Source organism: Aulonocara sp. 'chitande type north' Nkhata Bay, linkage group LG16, assembly GCF_057382095.1.
Source record: "Aulonocara sp. 'chitande type north' Nkhata Bay isolate Kocher_YH1m ecotype deep benthic linkage group LG16, A_spYH_male_GT1.1, whole genome shotgun sequence".
NCBI classification, from domain to species: domain Eukaryota; kingdom Metazoa; phylum Chordata; class Actinopteri; order Cichliformes; family Cichlidae; genus Aulonocara; species Aulonocara sp. 'chitande type north' Nkhata Bay.
In genome coordinates this window covers 30,407,164-30,426,804 of record NC_141359.1, presented here as the reverse complement: position 1 = coordinate 30,426,804, position 19,641 = coordinate 30,407,164, and the positions used below count along the sequence as shown (strand labels likewise).

Sequence of the window (19,641 nt, the reverse complement as noted above, 5' to 3'; positions counted from 1 at the left end):
TCGACCCCTATGAAAAGACCATTGAGGGAACAGTTCACCCTGCCCGGGATAGGGTTACCAGGGCTCTGCCCTGGAACCAGGCCGGGGAGGGTTCCCGAGGGCGAGCGTCTGGTGGCCGGGACTTAGTCCATGGGGCCTGGCCAGGCACAGCCCAAAAAAGGGACATGGGCCCATCTTCCTGCAGGCCCACCACCCGCAGGAGGCACCGTAGGGGTCGGGTGCAACGTGAGCCGGGCGGCGGCCAGGAGCGGAGGTCCTGGCGGACCGATCCCAGGCTACCAAGACTGGCAACTGGGACATGGAATGTCACCTCTCTGGTGGAGAAGGAGCCTGAGCTAGTGCGTGAGGTTGTGAGGTACCGGCTAGTTATAGTCGGGCTCACCTCAAAGCATGGCCTGGGCTCTGGAAGCAGTCTCCTGGAGAGGGGCTGGACTCTGTCTCAGTCCGGAGTTGCACCTGGTGAGAGGCGTTGGGCTGGGGTGGGTATCTGGGTATCCCCTCTGCTTGCTGCTGGTATGTTGGGGTTTCTCCCAGTGGATGAGAGGGTTTGTTCCCTTCACCTTCAGGTCAGGGAACGGGTCCTGACCGTCATCTGTGCTTATGCACCGAGCTGCAGTTCAGAGTACCCAGCCTTCTTGGAGTCGCTGGGTGGGGCACTGGAGGGTGGTCCTCCTGGGGACTCTGTTGTCCTACTGGGGGACTTCAATGCTCATGTGAGCAACAACAGTGAGACCTGGAAGGGCGTGATTGGGAGAATCCCAATCCCGAATCTGAACCCGGGCGGTGTTTTGCTATTGGACTTCTGTGCAAACCACAGTTTGGCCATAACAAACATCATGTTCGAACATAAGAGTGTCCATAAGTGCACGTGGCACCAGGACACTCGAGGTCACAGGTCGATGATCGATTTTGTAATCGTATCACCAGACCTGAGGCCATATGTTTTGGACACTCGGGTAAAGAGAGGGGCTGAGCTGTCAACTGATCACCACCTGGTGGTGAGTTGAATCAGGTGGTAAGGGAGGACGTTGGACAGACCTGGCACGCCCAAAGGTACAGTGAGGGTGTGCTGGGAACGTCTAGCAGAGGCCTCGGACCTCGAGATCTTCAACTCACACCTCCAGCAGAGCTTCAACAGCATTCCGAGGGAGACTGGGGACATTGAGTAGTAGTAGGTGCCTGTTGTGGTGGTAATCCCCGAACCAAATGGTGGACACCAGAGGTGAGGGGAGCCACCAAGCTGAAGAAGGAGTCCTACCGGGCTTGGTTAGCCTGTGGGACTCCGGAGGCAGCTACTGCCATGGTCACCGGGTCAATCCCCAAGCTCTCTGTCCTGGTCGTTGTGTCCTTGGGCAAGACACTTTACCCTACCGCCTACTGGTGTTGGCCAGAGGGGCCGATGGCGCGATATGGCAGCCTCGCTTCTGTCAGTCTGCCCCAGGGCAGCTGTGGCTACAACTGTAGCTTGCCTCCACCAGTGTGTGAATGTGTGAGTGAATGAATAGTGGCATTGTAAAGCGCTTTGGGTGCCTTGAAAAGCGCTATATAAATCCAATCCATTATTATTATCATTACTGATAGGCCAAGCGGAATGCAGCGTGGGTGGTGACCGGGGTGGTGGTCCCCATCTTTAAAAAAGGGGACCGGAGGGTGTGTCCCAAATACAGGGGAATCACACTCCCTAGCCTCCCTGGGAAAGTCTATGCCAGGGTGCTGGGGAGGAGAGTCCGTCTGTTAGTCAAACCTTGGATACAGGAGGAATAATGTGGTTTTCGTCCTGATCGTGGAACACTGGACCAGCTCTTTATTCTCTCGAGGATACTTGAGGGTGCATGGGAGTTTGCCCAACCAGTCTACATTTGTTTTGTGGACTTGGAGAAGGCATTTGACCGTTTCCCTTGGTGGGTCCTGTGGGGGGTTTTCCGGGAGTATGGGGTGTCTGGCCCATTGCTACGGGCCATTCAGTCCTTACATGACTGTTGCAAGAGCTTGGTCCGCATAGCCGGAATTAAGTCGGACTTGTTCCTGGTGGGTGACAGGCCTGCCAATGCTGCCCTTTATTACCGATTCTGTTCATAATTTTTATGGACAGAATTTCTAGGCGTAGCCAAGTGGCAGAAGGCTTTCGCTTCAGTGGTCTTAGGATCTCATCTCTGCTTTTTGCAGATGATGTGGTCCAGTTGGCTTCATCAAATGTTGGCCTCCAGCTCGCCTTGGAACGGTTCGCAGCCGAGTGTGAAGCGGCGGGAATGAGAATCAGCACCTCCAAATCTGAGGCCATGGTCCTCAGCCGGAAAAGGGTGGAGTGCCCACTCTGGGTCAGGGACGAGACCCTGACCCAAGTGAAGGAGGTAAAGTATCTCAGGGTCTTGTTCACGAGTGATGGGAGAAGGGAGCGAGAGATCAACAGATGATTGGTGCGGCAGCTGCAGCGATGCAGACGCTGTACCGGTCTGTTGTGGTGAAGAGAGAGCTGAGTGTAAAAGCGAAGCTCTCAATTTACCGGTCGATCTATGCCCCTACCCTCACCTATGGTCACAAGCTGTGGGTAGTGACCGAAAGAACAAGATCGCGAATACAAACGGCAGAAATGGGCTTCCACCAAAGGGTGGCTGGCCTCTCCCTTAGAGATAGGGTGAGAAGTTCGGCCATTTGGGAGGGGTTCAGCGTAGAGTCGCTGCTCCGCCACATCAAAAGGAGCCAGTTGAGGTGGTTCAGGCATCTGACAATGATGCCTCCTGGGCGCCTCCCAGGCGAGGTTTTCCGGGCATGTCCCACCGGGAGGAGGCCCCGGGACAGACCCAGGACACGCTGTAGAGATATCTCTCAGCTGGCCTGGGAACGCCTTGGTGTTCCCCCCGGATAAGCTGGAGGAGGAGGCTGGGGAGAGGGAGGTCTGGGCATCTCTGCTTGGGCTGCTGCCCAACCCGGACCCGGATAAGCGGAAGAAGATGGATGGATGGTGTCACGTCCGGTGTGGCAGACGTGTGGAGTTGTAGAAAGGACCCAAAAGGCGGCAGCTCTGGTGCAGGTGAGTATTTATTTACAGGAGTGGGTACAAACAGCAATGGTGGGTGAACATGAAACTGGAAAACCTAAACTGGGTAAAACTAACAAAACAAACCAGAAACGAAGTTGCAGGGAGGTCCGGGGAAATACATATGGAGAGATGCAGGGAGACCAAGGGGAAACAACACAGACGAACCAGCAACGACTAAGACAGAAGACAAGACTTAAAAACACTCAGAGAACACAGGGAGATCACACACAGGTGGGGGACACAGCTGGGAGTGATAAACGTGACGAGACTCGGGAGGCAAACTGAAAACACTCACATAAGAAGCAGACCTACAAAATAAAACAGGAAAGACATACACGCAATGACACAACACACAAACTTCACACAGACTGGGGAACACATAGGAACATGTAGAGCTGGGCGATATAAGATTTTTTCATATCACGATATGTTTTTTTCATTTCAGGCGATAACGATATCTATCACGATATAAGCCAAATAACTATATTTGTAAGATTTAAATGTGCCGTTGCTCACAAGTAAAATGTGAAATAATCAGCAGCTTGTTTTTATTTAAATATTTATTTCCCATAATAAGTTCAACAGGGTAGATGTACTTAACCCTTTACAGCCGATCGGAGCGGGCACGCTCTGTTTTGCGTAACTATTTTTAAATCCCGGTAGCACTGCAACCACGTAAGCTAGCGCAAAAATTTTTTTTGCATATGAAACCGGAGGAGTTGTACTTACATCTTATGCCATCAGCTTGTCCTAGGTCACGGTTTCCTTCCACATAAAGCTTTGCAAAAACTGCATAAAAAGCGCTTGCAGGAACAAAAACATAATATTCCAGAAACACGCTTTACCGATCCAATCAGCTGGTCATAACACTTCCTACGTTGGAATAGACGTCAGCGCGAACTTTTGCATTTCCGCCATTACTTGCCCGAAACCGGAAGTGACGTCATTTTCGCGGAAATGTAGTCTTTTTTACTATCAGGGCCTCAGGGCCTATACTCGTCTTTTTAAAAGTTATCTTTGACTTTATGACTTTCTGTGTCGTTTCTGGGATGCTTAGGACTGCTGGAAATAGTTTATTTTGATGCATATGCTGCTTTTTTGCAAATTTGCAGTATAATATTTATTTTCGTTTTTCCTGCAGTGTATAAAAATTGGTGTATTTCAAAAATAAAACTATGAAGACACTCAAAATAAATTTCCTGTGGTGGGAAACTATTTTGTGCAACTTTTTTGTATTTACAGTTTTGAGGGATAAGCCTCTTAAATTTCTCTAACTACAAATATATGTTAAAAAAGCAAAAACGATTTTCAATTTTTTTGTAGTTTATTGCACTTTTTTGCAATTTATGTAATTACTATGCACTTAATGAATACATATTATTAAAATCTGGGCTATAATGGTTGTATTGATGTATAGCAACTTGAAATGCTCCCAAAAATGGCTCCACAGCATGTAAAAATATGATATAAGCTCTGGCGGACTTGGTTCTATGGTAGGTCTTAAAGGGTTAAGGAACATGAGACTTTTTCAGATAAATAAAGGCAAATATGGCAAACTACACAAAAGGCAGCCGCTGAAGCATTTAAGTTTCAAAATAGAACAAACAAAACAGACTACTAAATTGTCAATTCCACTTAGAAACAAAATATTAATTCTAAAAATAAATCTTAGTTTGTTTTACAGAAGATCAGACAAAATTGACTAACTTTTGTCAATATCAAATAAAATGAGAACTAAAAGGAAATTCTCACTCTCTCCTTGTTGTATAGCTTAGCTTTTCAAACAGTTACTTTAGTCTGATAAAAGCCGAATGACGAATTAGCACTTCCAGTCAGAGATTGAGCATGCACCGCTTTATTGTATTTCCAGACTTGCTTTCGGCACGCGCTACTCTGTTTTTGTCAGACTTGAAATAGCTGAAATACCTTCACACTACGGAACTTCTGTGGCTCTTCCATTCGACAATCTCTCCGGCGTTGGAACCATCATCTGTTTTCTCTTCGGTAACCTTCGGTCACGCTCGGTTGATCTTTCTCTAGTCGGCGCACTCATTTCCTCCATTACCGGGCGGCACAGCGGCTGGTTGCTTCCCAAACAAATACACATGTGCGGCACGTAACAAGTCACGTGACGTGACGCTGCGGCTGTGATTGGTTCAGCTCTGCGCTACTTAATTTGGATTGGCTGTTGTTCTTCTTTTTTTTTTAAGAGGACAAGAGAGACGAGGCCTATCGCAATAGTTTAACTTTTCTATCGAGGAAAAGTTATTTCGCAATACATATCGTTATCGTTCTATCGCCCAGCTCTAGGAACATGAAAACAAAACCCAGAATAATAACTACTAAAACATAAACACGGAGTCACAAACTCCGGATCATGACAGATGGATGGATAAGAGGATCCAGTATTGCTGATGGCAGGCAGTCTGCGCCTCTGAAGGTAGCATCATAGTAAACACACTGTGGTGTGATAGAGACACGGCGGGTTCAGAGATCATTATTTTGAGCCATTTTATTTACTGTGGCTGCAGCTACCAAACTGCCAGCCGCACATTCATCACACCACAACGCTTCTCAACCCCTGCTTCCCCTTGTTTTTAAACACAGCAGCCATGATTGCGGATGCCATGCAGGTGCGTCCACCCAACCAGCTTCCAACCCAGCGACAGGACCACACCTCCGGTGGTGGCGGCAATGCTGGTCTGGAGGCCGGCCATGCCTCCAGCGGTGGCGGTGATGCTGGTCCGGAGGCCGGCCACCTGGCGAGCAGGTACGACCCTGCAGGCCCTGCTCAAGGGCGGCTGGGCCGTCAGCCGTCGCTCCAGAACAGCTCGCGCTTCGAACTCGGACCCATATTGAGCAGGCTCCACTTGGACGGGGACCTCCGTCTCCCCACATGGTTCCTCCACCACTCCTGGCTCGAGCGGACCCTTGTGCACCTCCTTCATCTCCTGCTGGAGCAGCTCCTCCACCTCCAGCAGCCAAGGACCCTCTCACACCTCATCTACCTTTGGCTGGAGCAGCTCCTCCACCGTTCCCGACTGGAGCAGCACCTCACCCAGCTGTCCCCCCTCCTCCAGCTACCGTGTTGCCCCACGCGGCTCCTCTGTCACTTCCCCACAGTCAGGATACACCGGTGGGGGTGGTGGCAGCGTTGTTGATCAGGCTTGGAGCAGCATTGTCAGGTTCGCCATTCTCTCCAGGTGACGCTCGGTCTGGTCCCGCAGCTCTTCCCAATGACGGCGCGCCTCCGCCGCCTGCTCGCGCTGGGTGGCCACCAGTTCGGCCACCATCTCAGCCAGCTTCCCCACACACACACACACACACACACACACACACACACACACACACACACACACATAATTCCAAATCTTTGGATTCATGTGGTCCAATCACTTCCATGGCCGCAGGTGTATAAAATCAAGCACATAGGCATGCAGTCTGCTTCTAGAAACATTTGTGAAAGAATGGGTCACTCTTGGGAGCTGAATTCCAGCATAGTACCTTGATAGGATGTGCAAAAGGTCCAGTTGTGACATTTTGTCGCTACTAAATATTCTAAAATTAGCTGTTAATGATATCATAACAAAGCAGAAACAGTTGGAACCCAATATAGTAAGAATGGGATGTCACTCAAGTTCATATATGTGTGAAGGCAGACAAGCAAATATTTTTGGAAACATTGTGGATATAGATATACTATATAGGTAGACCGCAGGGTGTGGTCCAACTCTAGGAGGAATTACACTTGGCATCACTGAAAAGGTCTTTGCCAGAATACTGGTGATAAGAGGCTGTCTGTTAGTTTAACCTTATATTCAGGACAAACAATGTCAGTTTCTTTCTGGTCCTAAAATACTGTTTTCCTCTCAATGATAAAATACTGTTTTCCTCTCAATGATATTTGATCAGTGTAGTTTGGAGTTGACATAGCCAACATTTTTTTGCTGAATTTTTGTGGCATTTGAATAACTCCCTCTGGGGATCTTCTGGGCTCTGTAGGATGTTGGACTTCATCTTGGGTGAACTCGTCACTGATTTTTTTTTTTTTTTTTCAGAATTTTAAACAGTATTTCTAGTGCCAGTCAAATGGTAGAAGGCTTCCACTTTGGTGGTCTCAGGATTTCATCTCTTCTTATTGCAGATGATGATGTTGTTTTTGTTGACTTCCAGCTCCAGTGTTAGTGGTACTCTGCCCAGCATAAACTGGAAGGAATGCATGAGAGCCTCTTAGGCTGTGGTTCACAGGTGGGAATAGGTGACGTACCTGGTCTCCGTTATGTATGAGACGCTATCCCAAGTGAATGAGTTTACCTGTCTTGGGGTTTTGTTCATGGTGGTGCAGCGGGTTCAGAGGCAGTGCCACGGGAGGCTGGCCAGTGGAGCTGGAGATTATTATCAGGTCATATCTGTGCGATTTGAGCAGCACGCTGGGATCTAGAGGGGAAGAGTAGCTGAGAGAGAACAGTAGTGTGTAACAAAACACAAACAAAAACGCTGAGTGTGCCAATTGGTAACAGCCTGTAAAGGCAACAGTGAGAATGAAGAACTGTCCACTAAAACACTCGGCTTGGCAATAAAGCACAAGCGTGTGTTACAGCCCCCTTCTTAAAATCAACAGTCATCACCTTGATCTCACTGGTGTTTATATTCAAATGTGTGCCACACCACTTTCAAAAATCATGCCTTTCAGGTCCATGATTCTGTTTACCATCCGGAAGCAGACTTAGGACAAATGTATCATGTCCAGCATTTAAATTTATTTATGTATTTGTTTCTACAATCATTAGAAACAAATGCAAATGCACAGAGCAGATGGGGCTCACAGTAAATGAAAGGCAGTGGAGGAAAAAAAAAAAACGCAGCCCTGAGGAAAGCAAGCTGGGCCTATACAGCCCATATTATGCTCTGACAAATTCACATTTTCAGTTCAGTTTTTCTATTTACTTATTTTTATATCTTTATTTATATAGCACAAAATCACCACTACGGCCACCTCAAAGGGGCACTATATTGTAAGACAAAGACAATAATACAAAGAAAACCCAACAACAATGGTGATAAGGGTGGAAAAACTCCCTTTTAACAGAAAGAAACCTCTGGCAGAACCAGGCTCAAGAAAGGGTAGCCATCTGCCATGACCAGTTGGAAGTGAGTAAAGGGAGACAGAACAAAAGACACACAATGGAAGAGCACCAAAGATGAATAATAATTAATGATTAACTGGTGTATAAACAGAGAGTAAAAAAAAAGCCCAGTGTGTCATGGGAAGCCCCCAGGAGACTAGCTCTATTGCAGTGAGAGGTTTCAAGGTAAACTGATTCAGCCCTTTATTTAAGCCTTATCAAAAAGGACAGATTTAAGCCTAATCATAAAAGAAGAGAGGGTGTCTGGCAGGAGCCTGTGGAAACAGAGGCAGCTTACGGGGACGGCTGTCCATAGAGGTCGCGATCGGAACCATGGGAGCTTTGCAACAAAGGGAGAAGCAATTACTGACAGGTAAAGGAGCAGGTGAGTAGGTGCTGTTGGCTTACATGCAGGACAGACTGGGAAGCTTCAGGGAGGGTTTCTGTGGGAGAAACAATTCTCTGAGTTGCCAAGAGTGTCTTGGAGGACAGGCAGGCAAAGCGACAGGTTGACGATTTCCCTAGTGAGCAGATTACGGAGGTGGAACAAGGAAGCCAGCGCTGGAGAGCATACAACAGGTGGTGAGTCCAAGTAAAGTAAGGGATTACTATTGCAAAAATGGTAATTAGATTACTTTCCCGTAGGAACGCTGCCTCACTGCGATACTAAAACCGTGATTTTTTTTGCGAGAATGTCTCATGACAGTGACGTAAGCGAGTGCGACGTTCGTGACAACAGCTGTGTGCAGATCAACAATGGCTAATATGTCTGTGAAGGTTCTCAGTCATCCAGGTCATTGTAGTCAAAGGAGCTTGCAAAGAAAAGCGTCTGGACTTCTTTAAGTTACTTGAAGACGTTTCACCTCTCATCCGAGAAGCTTCTTCAGTTCTAAGGTCAAATGGTGGAGAGTCCCAGATATAAACCTAGTGGGAGTATCCCCCCACAGAGGGACAAAAGGACCCCTTGATGATCCTCTAATCGCCTGAGCCAAGGTGTGAAACTAGGTGTGGGTCCCAATCAGCCAGAGTTTCGGGTGAGTTCATTGTGAAACCTGGCCCCACCTTATCATGCGAATTCCTGAGATCAGATATCCCAGGATGTGAGTGGGCGTTAAGGCGTCTGGGAAGGGATCTCAAAACTGGATTATAGATGGCAGAGAGTTGGTGTCGTAAACCCCCGCCTCTGTTCAAAGATGGTCGCTCACAGTGGACATAGATGGCTTCTTTCACTCCTCTTTCAAACCATCTGTCCTCTCTGTCCAAAATGTGAACATTGGCATCCTCGAAAGAGTGTCCTTTATCCTTAAGCTGCAGATGGACAGCTGGGTCTTGTCCTGTGGAGATGGTTCTTCTGTGTTGTGCCATGCGATTGTGAAGTGGCTGTTTGGTCTCTCCAATGTAGAGGTCTGGGCACTCCTCGCTGCACTGTACAGCATACACCACATTGTTAAGTCTGTGTTTTGGCGTTTTGTCTTTCGGATGAACCAGTTTTTGTCTGAGCGTGTTAACACGCTCAGACAAAAACTGGCAGGAGCCTGTTTTTGTCCGAGAAGCTTCTCATCCGAGAAGCTTCTCATCCGAGAAGTTTCACCGAGAAGCTTCTCGGTGAAACGTCTTGAAGTAACTTAAAGAAGTCCAGACGCTTTTCTTTGCAAGCTCCTTTGACAATGGCTAATATATCAAGTGCAGAAGAGAGAGTATGAGCGTGGGAAGAAAACTTCTTTTTACAGCGGAAAAAAATCCCTAAACTTCCAAGCAGGCTCCGAGTGCGCTACGACGTAATGTGAAATTCACAGAGAAACTCGCGGATTCTTCATCTGACCGCTGCGGCACACCTGCACCAGGGCAAACCTCTGCCTACCCCACTCCTGCTTTACAGGTGAAAATAGAGCAACAGGACCGCTAGTCTTTGATTTTATTTATTTTCTGCTGTGTTTTACTTGCATCTATTTGAAAGAGTGAGTGTAAACACAAAAAAATATTTTATTTTATGTGCTGGAATGTGCAGAAAATAGGTTTAAATGTTAAACAAATTTCTTCCAGTCAGAGAATGTTGCATATAATTAAATATTTGCTTGATGCACAAAGTTAAAAGATTAAAATTAATAAAACAAGTTTTTAAAAGAGACTTTTCCATTTGATTACATTTTGTATGATGGATTATGCAGAAAAAGTAGAATTGGGCTGAAAGATCTATCGCTTTATCACCTATTCAGGTTGTAAATTGTGTTTTTAAAAACTAACTAAGTAACTAAGTAATTAATTACTTTTGAAAATAAGTAATCAGTAAAGTAACAGGATTATTTTTTGGGGGAAGTAATCAGTAATTAGTTACTGATTACTTTTTTCAAGTAACTTGACCAACACTGGTGGAGACCTGTACAGTTAAACACAAATAAAGGGCGAGGGAAGAGTGGAGCGTAGATGAGGCCTAGTTACCACAGTAGGTGGAAGAATGAACTGGCAATGAGTAGCAGGCAGCACTGGCTTATATAGTCCTCCTGTAACTGACAGCAGATGGGGCTCAGGTGCCATGCAGGCAGCTCCACCCAGGAGAATACCCAGTAAAACAATCCTTTTTTGTTTTTTAAGGCCATTAAGAATTTGGGTTTGTTTTTTTTCTTTTGCTTTTAATCAAACATTTTCAATATCATTATTGATTTTACTGATTCTTTTCTCAGTAGTTTACCCATGACTGCAACGGTCATGTGTAGCCATGAGAACTCAAAAGCAGAATGCCCCCAGAAAGAAATCACGAATTAGATCAAATATAAATTCCAAAGTAAAAACAAACAAATCCTTTACAGGAATCCAGGCAAAATTAGGAATACATTGAGAAGGTAGACAGACAGTATGACATAATTTAATTGGAAGTGTATAACTAATCCATTAAATGGACTATGTGTATAAATAGTTCATTATATTGACTATTTATACACATAGGGTTCAAGAAAGTGAAGACAGCCAGAGGAATGAGACACGGGTGAAAACAATCAAACCAATCACAGGGGAGTAAGTAAAACTATTTTTTTTTTTTTTTTTTTTTTTGCAAGGAGCCATCCTAATGACAAATACAATACCCCTCAGCTGCTCCCACGAACAATGACAAAACTGTTGATTTTTTTTTTTCTGCATCCATTTTTACATAAGACAAATTGAACAATATGCCGTTTTCTTTTTGAAGAACATAAAACAATATCAAACATACACTCCCACCTCATAATTATAGGAGTACCAGTGGGTGTACAAAAAGAAAAAAGAATGGGTCTAAAAAAAACTGTTGAAATTGATCCTGCCAAAAATGAATTCTTCATAAAATCAATCTGAAATTCAAATTACTACGTTTAATGTTTTATTACTATGTTTGATATTTTACCCAAATAGATTTAAATTCAGTTCTGAAACCTTTAACAAACGTTTTGTGGGGAAATTTGAATTTCACAAAGGTTATCTTACTCTACAGTTCTGAAAAGTTGTGGTACCTGATGAAATGTGTATCTTGATTTTTATTATTTTTTGATGCAGAATTCTTTTTTTTTTTTTTTTTTTTTTTTTTTTTTTTTTTTTTCTAAATGACATCAGAAACAGCAGTATGCGACATTACGTGATGGCAGAGCTTCAGTTCATCCTTTGTCATTTTTTTTTTTTTTTTTTAATAAATAGGACAGGGGGAATGAATGAGAGAAAGAGGGGGAGAGAAAGAAAGAAAACCAAAGGGGAGAAGAGACGGTGAGAAGGGGGGGGGAAGAGAGAGAAAAAAAAAAGAACTCCTGGGTCACCTGTATGGAAAAAAAAAAACAAACAAACAAAAAAAACAAACAGAGGAGACAGCAAACAACAAAGAGCAACATAATAATAGAGAAAACAAAGCATCATCACAATAAACTAGCTAGTCATAGATATCAATATTTACTAAATAATAAACGATATTGTGCAGCACGCAAGATAGACAGCGCACAGTGTGCTTTGAGGTAGCAGCCAAGAAAGCTTTAGTCCGCGTCTGTGAATACCCATGTGTGCATACCTGTGTGGATCAGCATGCTTGCATTCCAAAGGTTTCTCCATGTAATGATCTGCTAGGGAGTGTGGGGGGGCCGCAGCCCCGTCCTCCAGGGTGTGAAGCGGGTATGGAGGAGATCAAAACTCCAGACATCCAGAGGCCCCCAGAACACAAGAGACCATGGAAGACCAACAGAGGGGCAGCCGCGCCACTGTTCCAGTAAGAGCTGAGGAGAGTCCCAGATGAGGGCTCGCCCAGCAGCCGCGGAGCAGAAGTCAGGGGGAGTTGCAGTGACGCGCCCGTGAGCTCCGCCGGCCCCCAGCTGTGCCTGAGTGACCGAGCCCCAGGCCGAGAGGCCGGGGGCACCCCACCTCCAAAGGGGCCCGAGCGAGCCCCAGGCCCCAGGCCCCGACAAGCGGCCACCAAGGAGTGAGCCGGTGTGTACCCGGACGCCCACCCCCAGACACAAAGAACCACCAACACACCGACACCTGAGGGAGTCCGCCACCGGCAGGGGAAGTGGTGGTGGGTGGAGATAGGCCTCCAAACCTTGGAGGGCCTGAGGTGTCCCCAGAGAGGTGGCGTCTGATACCCAACCTGACATATAGACACAGACATACAGGCACACACAGACACAAACATCCATTCCCACCCTCATGCTCTCATATGCACTCACTCCACACTCAACCAACGTGGAGACAGACATAAAGAGACGCTGTACACACAATCACACTCCCCAAGCGTACTCTACAAACCGGGTCTAGGTACCCTTGCCCCTGGAGGGGGGAATTGCACCCAGACCCAGGTGGTGTTACCCTTTTCCCTGCGGTGGGGAGAGGCAGACCACCCCGACTCCGCAGCAGCAGGGAGGCCCCACACCCCAGACCGCAGTCGGACGGCCAACTCCTCCTACTAGCCCTCCCGCTCCAGCAGGCCGCAGAGAATGGGGGTGGGAGAAGACTCCAAACCTCCCTCCACCCGCTCATTGTAGTGTTGATGCATATGTGTTCTAAGGTGCAATTAAAACCCAGGAGGGCATGGAGCTACCTGCCAAGGAGCAGCAGGTAAGCGCATAGTCCCTCCTGCTAGCCCTCAATGACTAAGTCTATTTAAAATTGAGAGGTGGGCAACGACGTCAGGGGTGAGGTGTACACCCTGATGGTAATTTGGACTCCGTGATTGTGCCCACCCCCAAGATCCTATATGTATGTGTAATGAGAGTGTGAATAATGTGAATGTCTAAGTTGTGGGATAAAATTGAGGAAGAGGCAGCCAGAAGGGGACAGGGGGGGGGGGGGGGGGGGGTAGCCTCCTCTGCACCCTGGTGACATACCCCCACTCCAAGGCCCTGCATGTGTGGGTGGTTGTGGAGGAGCGGGAAGAGGGAGGCAGCTGGAGATGGGGAGGGAAGGAAGGGAGGGGCAGGTAACCCCTCCCTGGGGCCAGCTCCCCCGCTGACCCCAGTAGGCACTCCCACCCTCCGCGACCCGCCAGGGAAGGGGGGCCCAGGCCCATCAGACCGGGGCCCAGTGCAGTAGCGCCCTCCGGCTCCATAGAGCCCTGGACAGTCCACCCAACCCCACCACAGAGAAAACTGCACCCACCCCACCATCCACACATCTTCCAGACTACATAAGACGGTAAACGCCCAGGCTGAGATCTTCCTCCACCTCTCCTGTATCTCCCCCTCCTGCAGAGAGTTCCTGAAGAGAAGAAAGCTCCTGCAAGATGTGACCATCCCCCCCACCAGTTGAAGAGCCCCCCAGGCGGCTCGACGCACCGGCGGCACCCTGCTCCAGGGCTGATGCAGAATTCTTAAACAAAACTGTCAGAAATGTTTGTCAAAGAAAAGAATTTCATTAACTCTAACCTAATCCTCAAGTTCAGCCCCACCCCACTTCATTTCTCCTCCTTTTTGCAGCAGCTATAAGTATTAACACATGCTTTTGTATCATTTAGCTTGGAGGGAAGCAGTTGAGTATAATGTTATGTGTTTACATCTGATGAAAAATTAGGTTTTAAAGTTGTATAAAACTGGTTGCTGTTTGTTCTTTGATCACTAATGTGCTCATTTATTAACAGGTGACTGAGACAAAAATATGTGATAATGAAGTAACATCCATCTGTAAAACAGTTTTTAAAGAATAGAATTAAAGGAAACCTGAAATACTCTACAAGGATCATTCTTAACATTATTACTGAACTATAATTTTTACCATGGGATATTGTAAAATTGTTTGTTAATTGCTGATGTGCACATTCTATTAGAAGTGACACACATTCTAAGAAGACATGTGTCATAATGATGTAACAATTATTTGTAATACGGTATTTAAACAGTATAACAGAGAATTTGCTCAGCTGGTTTTCGTTCTTATATATTAAAAGAGTATTGATAAAAATATTATCAATAAAGGATCATCCATAACATTATTATTAAATTGTCTTGTTCACTGTGGGATATTGTGTAGAAAATGGAAAACTCCAGTGAGATAGTGTCATTTGTGCTGGCTGCTTATGAAAATGTTGGGGAGTTAAAGTACCTGTATTTTGTAATAATATTGTTCTGGTACCTCTCTATATGTGTAGCCAACACAGTCCTTATTGTGGTCATACGTGTAGACAAAAGGCTCCATGAACCAATGTATATACTGCTTTGTAACTTATGTGTGAACGAGATAAACGTCAGCACATCGCTGTATCCTCTTTTGCTCTTACAGATGTTTTCAGACAGCCATGAAGTGACATTGCCGTGGTGTTTTCTGCACATGTCTTGCATGTACATAAGTGGGCCTGCTGAGTTTTGCAGTTTAGCAGCCATGGCCTATGACAGATATATCTCAATCTGTCATCCATTACGCTATAATGTCATTATGAACACAGAGAGAGTGTTTTTCATGATTCTCTTCGTGTGGATATATTCATTCCTTAGTGTAATACTATCATTCTCATTTATCTTCAGTTTGAAGTTTTGTGGAACTATTATTGAAAATGTGTATTGTAACCACAGATTAATACTTAGACTTTCATGTTTCGTTTCAGTCCATAACTTTTTATCTGATATATTCTTTCTCTTTGTAAGCTTTTTCATACCATTCACTCTCATTTCAGTGTCTTATGTGAAGATTTTGGCAGTTTGTCGAAAAACATCCACAGAAAACAAGCAGAAAGCCGTGACTACTTGTGTCCCTCAGATCGTCTCTTTGTCAAACCTGTTTGTTGGCTCATTTTTTCAGTCTATTGATTCCAGCGTTATAGTTGCTCGTGTACAAATCCGTATAATTTTATCTATTTATCTTTTCATCTGTCAACCAATGCTGACTCCATTTCTCTATGGATTTAATTTGCCTAAGATAAGGCAATCATGTAAAAAGCTTTTGTTTAAGAAAAAACAATAGCTTTGTTCACCAAGAGACTTTTCTAGGGAATCGCTGCTCTGTGGGAGAGTAACTATCCACAATCATCTTGTAGTCTGTAAACATAAAGAAAAGAAAATCTGTTGATGTCATATATTTCTATTTACAGTAGGCCTTTGTCATTTGGTGCATCTCATGTTTCCACACTTTACTGGGCTGAGTGTTATGCTTGCAAGCAAAATACTGTATTAAATGCATGGGTGTTAATACAATGATTTTTTCCTCATTTCAATTTATTTGTAATAAATTTATTTAGACCAATTTCCCAGTTTAACCCTCTACGCCCTTGACAAGTAAGGTAAGAAGCATTTTTCCATTGCAAAGCTTGGAGGTTTTCATTTCACAATAGCTTTTGATCCTCTTTACAAATAATCTCTAAGTTTACGAATGTTGAAAAAAATTTATAAGGTTAAAAGCTTGATATAGACATAACAATATGTAAGCAGTATCCCCATAAGGCACACAACAACTTTAACACGAACACTGCGCTTGTGTGTCGGGCGTGGGTTGTGGATTTGGGATCTAATCACATCAGCTCAACAGTGACACAAAAATATGTCAAAATGATGTTAAAATGACCTGGTCAGCAACAAAAGCGAAGCCACAGTTACACAAAGGCATAAGATGTATGTCCGCAAGTATTAACTAAACATTTCTATATGCTACAACATGGACATAATGGTAAATGTGCTTATGTGAAATTGGCCTTTCAGTCACTTTACCACTGTAGTTTGTTAACTAGAAAATTAGTCTATGCTTGTTAGCTAACGAGCGCTCTTGCCTTTAGCAACCTCAATCAGAGGCTAATATTAATATTTTTCAGCATTAGTCAAAAAGGTCTGAGGTTAAAACGAAGATTAAAAGTAAAGGTATCTGTAAAAGACAAGTTGTTATTATAAAACTAATTAGAGTCCCAAATTATTCTTTTCTGTCTATACCTTAGTACAGTGGTTCTCAAACTTTTCACAGTAAGTACCACCTCATAAATGATATGGCTCTTGAAGTACCACCCTTGTGACCGACATTAAAGTACAGTAGTATAGGCCTATTAAACACCACATACAGTTTACACAGACAATTTTATTTCTTATATGATTGTTATTTACTGTACTGCATTAAAACATTCACAGCAGGTTAGATATCCAATCTTTAAGCGATGACCTGTTGAAACCTGCTTCCGGGTCCAAACTACTCGGCATTTATTAAGGCCGTTGTGTTTTTAACATGTTTTAATGCTTTGTATTTTGTTCTATTTAATCTGAACAAGCCCCTAAAAAGGTCAGTGATCGCTGTCGGCCTCTCGGTTTTTATCATCACTATTCATTTTAAAGCTCGGTTTTTAAAACCTGACAATGTAACTACAGCCCAGCCCATGCAGCAGTATATTAATGACTAACCTTATACTGCAGTTGTTCTCCTGACTGAAGTTTGGCCCGTTAACAGCATCCTGCCATGTGATTACATTTGTCCCTAACCATCGGTAACCCTCATTGAGTGGAAAAAAGTTAGCGTCCATCCTCCAGCGTCACAGTGTTTATATTATGCTAACCATAGCTGTGTAGCTAGCCACCACACAGCAACAAATGCCACTGCTGTTTAGTTTTCTGTCTTCATTTTTGTCTGAAGTGATAGCAGAGTTGTACGTTTTTATTTTTGCTGTGGCAGTTAAGCTGCAGGATTTTTGGCATCACGACCCTCCTTTGTGCACATCGAAGCTCAGTTTGCTCTTCGTGGCGTTTCAGATGACGAAACAAAATACCATCATGTGGTGGCCTTGTTGGATCCGTTGTCCACTCACCATGTGATGACTCTCCTCCGGGATCCCCCCACCCAAAGGAAATGCACCGCTCTCAAGAAACTCCTCTCTCTCTCGGGTCTGGGTGATGGTACCGCTCGCGAGGTCATTGAGAGCACGCTGTCCTTGCTAGGAACACATGATGGCAGATTCCTCTTCCCCTGACAGTTGCCGGTGCGAGCTGGCCTTGCCAACTCCCCGCTGTTGGACGCGAAGAATTAACACTCACTTGCAGAAGAAGCGGATCGCATTCTCCTGGCTACCAGGAGCTTCAGCATCCAGGCGATAGTTCCCGATCATCAACGGCATCTCCCGCGCCCCCACCGTTTCTCCCGGGGGCCTCCAATTCATCCATGGTGGCTGGGATCGCAGCACGGCGGCACCATGTAAAAGGGCTGTGTTTTTACCATCAGCGTGACAGCGCCGTGCCGCCTTTGCAGGGAAACGAGCCCGCCAGTTGCTCCATAGTGGCCGCGGCCGCTGGCGATAAGGAAAGGCTACTCTTTATAGAGGACTCACGCTTTTCTCTTTTACTCCGGCTCCCAGAAGAGCCTCAGGATCTCTCATGTTGTCTTTGCATACCTCCACAATGGTATATTATTTAATCTTTTAAAAAAATTGGAGATTTCCTGCGTACCACCAGAGAGAGCCCAAGTACCACTAGTGGTACGTGTACCACAGTTTGGGAAACACTAGTCTAATGTGAACATCATATGAGTTTGTGAGATCTGCAAATCATTGCACTCTATTTTTATTTACATTTTACAGTGTCCAAAGAGGGCTGAAATTTATTCTGCCAACAATTCTGCTGTGTTCAACAGTTTGCCACTCCAAAACTGACTATCATTAAATTCAAATTCAGTTCTGAAACGGTTAAGAAATGTTGTAATTTCTGAATCAAGCATACATAAATAAACCAAAAAAAGTCAGACATGTTTGTCAAAGGAGAGAATTTCATTGTCCCTAACCTAAAGCTCAAGTTCAGCCCCACTCCACTTCATGTCTCCTCCTTTATGCTGCAGCTATAAATATTTACAGATCGTCTCGTTCAGCTGAGAGGAAAGCAGCTGAGTAAAATGTTATGTGTAATTTATTAACATCTAATGAAAGTCTGAATATTGTATAAAAGTGCTTGCTGTTTGTTCCTTGATTAATCTGCTCATTTATTAACAGGTGGCTGAGAAAGAATATGTCACAATCAGGTAACATGTATTTGTAAAACAGTATTTAAAGAACTGAAATTTCTTTAATCTGGTCAAATACTCTTTTTCATATCGAAAAGGATCATCCATAACATTATTATTGAATTGTCTTTTTCACTGTGGGATATTGTGTAGAAAATGGAAAACTCCAGTGAGATAGTGTCATTTGTGCTGGCTGCTTATGGAAATGTTGGGGAGTTAAAGTACCTGTACTTTGTAATAATATTGTTCTGGTACCTCTCTATATGTGTGGCCAACACAGTCCTTATTGTGGTCATACGTGTGGACATACAGCTGCATGAACCAATGTATATACTGCTTTGTAACTTATGTGTGAACCAGATAAATGTCAGCACATCGCTATATCCTCTTTTGCTCTCACAGATGTTTTCAGACAGCCATGAAGTGACATTGCCGTGGTGTTTTCTGCACATGTCTTCCATGTACATAAGTGGGCCTGCTGAGTTTTGCAGTTTAGCAGCCATGGCCTATGACAGATATATCTCAATCTGTCATCCATTACGCTATAATGTCATTATGAACACAGAGAGAGTGTTTTTCATGATTCTCTTCGTGTGGATATATTCATTCCTTAGTGTAATACTATCATTCTCATTTATCTTTAGTTTGAAGTTTTGTGGAACTATTATTGAAAATGTGTATTGTAACCACAGATTAATACTTAGACTTTCATGTTTCGTTTCAGTCCATAACTTTTTATCTGATATATTCTTTCTCTTTGTAAGCTTTTTCATACCATTCACTCTCATTTCAGTGTCTTATGTGAAGATTTTGGCAGTTTGTCGAAAAACATCCACAGAAAACAAGCAGAAAGCCGTGACTACTTGTGTCCCTCAGATCGTCTCTTTGTCAAACCTGTTTGTTGGCTCAATTTTTCAGTGTATCGATTCCAGTGTTATAGTTGCTCGTCTACCAGTCCGTATAATTTTATCTATTTATCTTTTCATCTGTCAACCAATGCTGACTCCATTTCTCTATGGATTTAATTTGCCTAAGATAAGGCAATCATGTAAAAAGCTTTTGTTTAAGAAAAAACAATAG

At 44.5% G+C, this 19,641-nt stretch overlaps 2 protein-coding genes across 2 annotated transcripts; both read left to right on the top strand.

Annotated features, from left to right (window-relative positions):
* Nucleotides 1-14,634: 14,634 nt before the first annotated feature.
* LOC147311812 (olfactory receptor 10A6-like) lies at nucleotides 14,635-15,564 on the top strand. The gene has a single exon (XM_086266845.1). The coding sequence runs from the start codon at nucleotides 14,641-14,643 to the stop codon at nucleotides 15,562-15,564; it is 924 nt and encodes a 307-aa protein (XP_086122971.1). The 5' UTR covers nucleotides 14,635-14,640.
* Nucleotides 15,565-18,711: 3,147 nt separating this feature from the next.
* Nucleotides 18,712-19,641, top strand: LOC147311811 (olfactory receptor 10A6-like). The gene has a single exon (XM_086266844.1). The coding sequence runs from the start codon at nucleotides 18,718-18,720 to the stop codon at nucleotides 19,639-19,641; it is 924 nt and encodes a 307-aa protein (XP_086122970.1). The 5' UTR covers nucleotides 18,712-18,717.

What these genes read in the sequence shown, in the direction of transcription:
- LOC147311812 (XM_086266845.1), top strand. Translation starts at nt 14,641, where the DNA reads ATGGAAAACTCCAGTGAGATAGTGTCATTTGTGCTGGCTGCTTATGAA.
- LOC147311811 (XM_086266844.1), top strand. Translation starts at nt 18,718, where the DNA reads ATGGAAAACTCCAGTGAGATAGTGTCATTTGTGCTGGCTGCTTATGGA.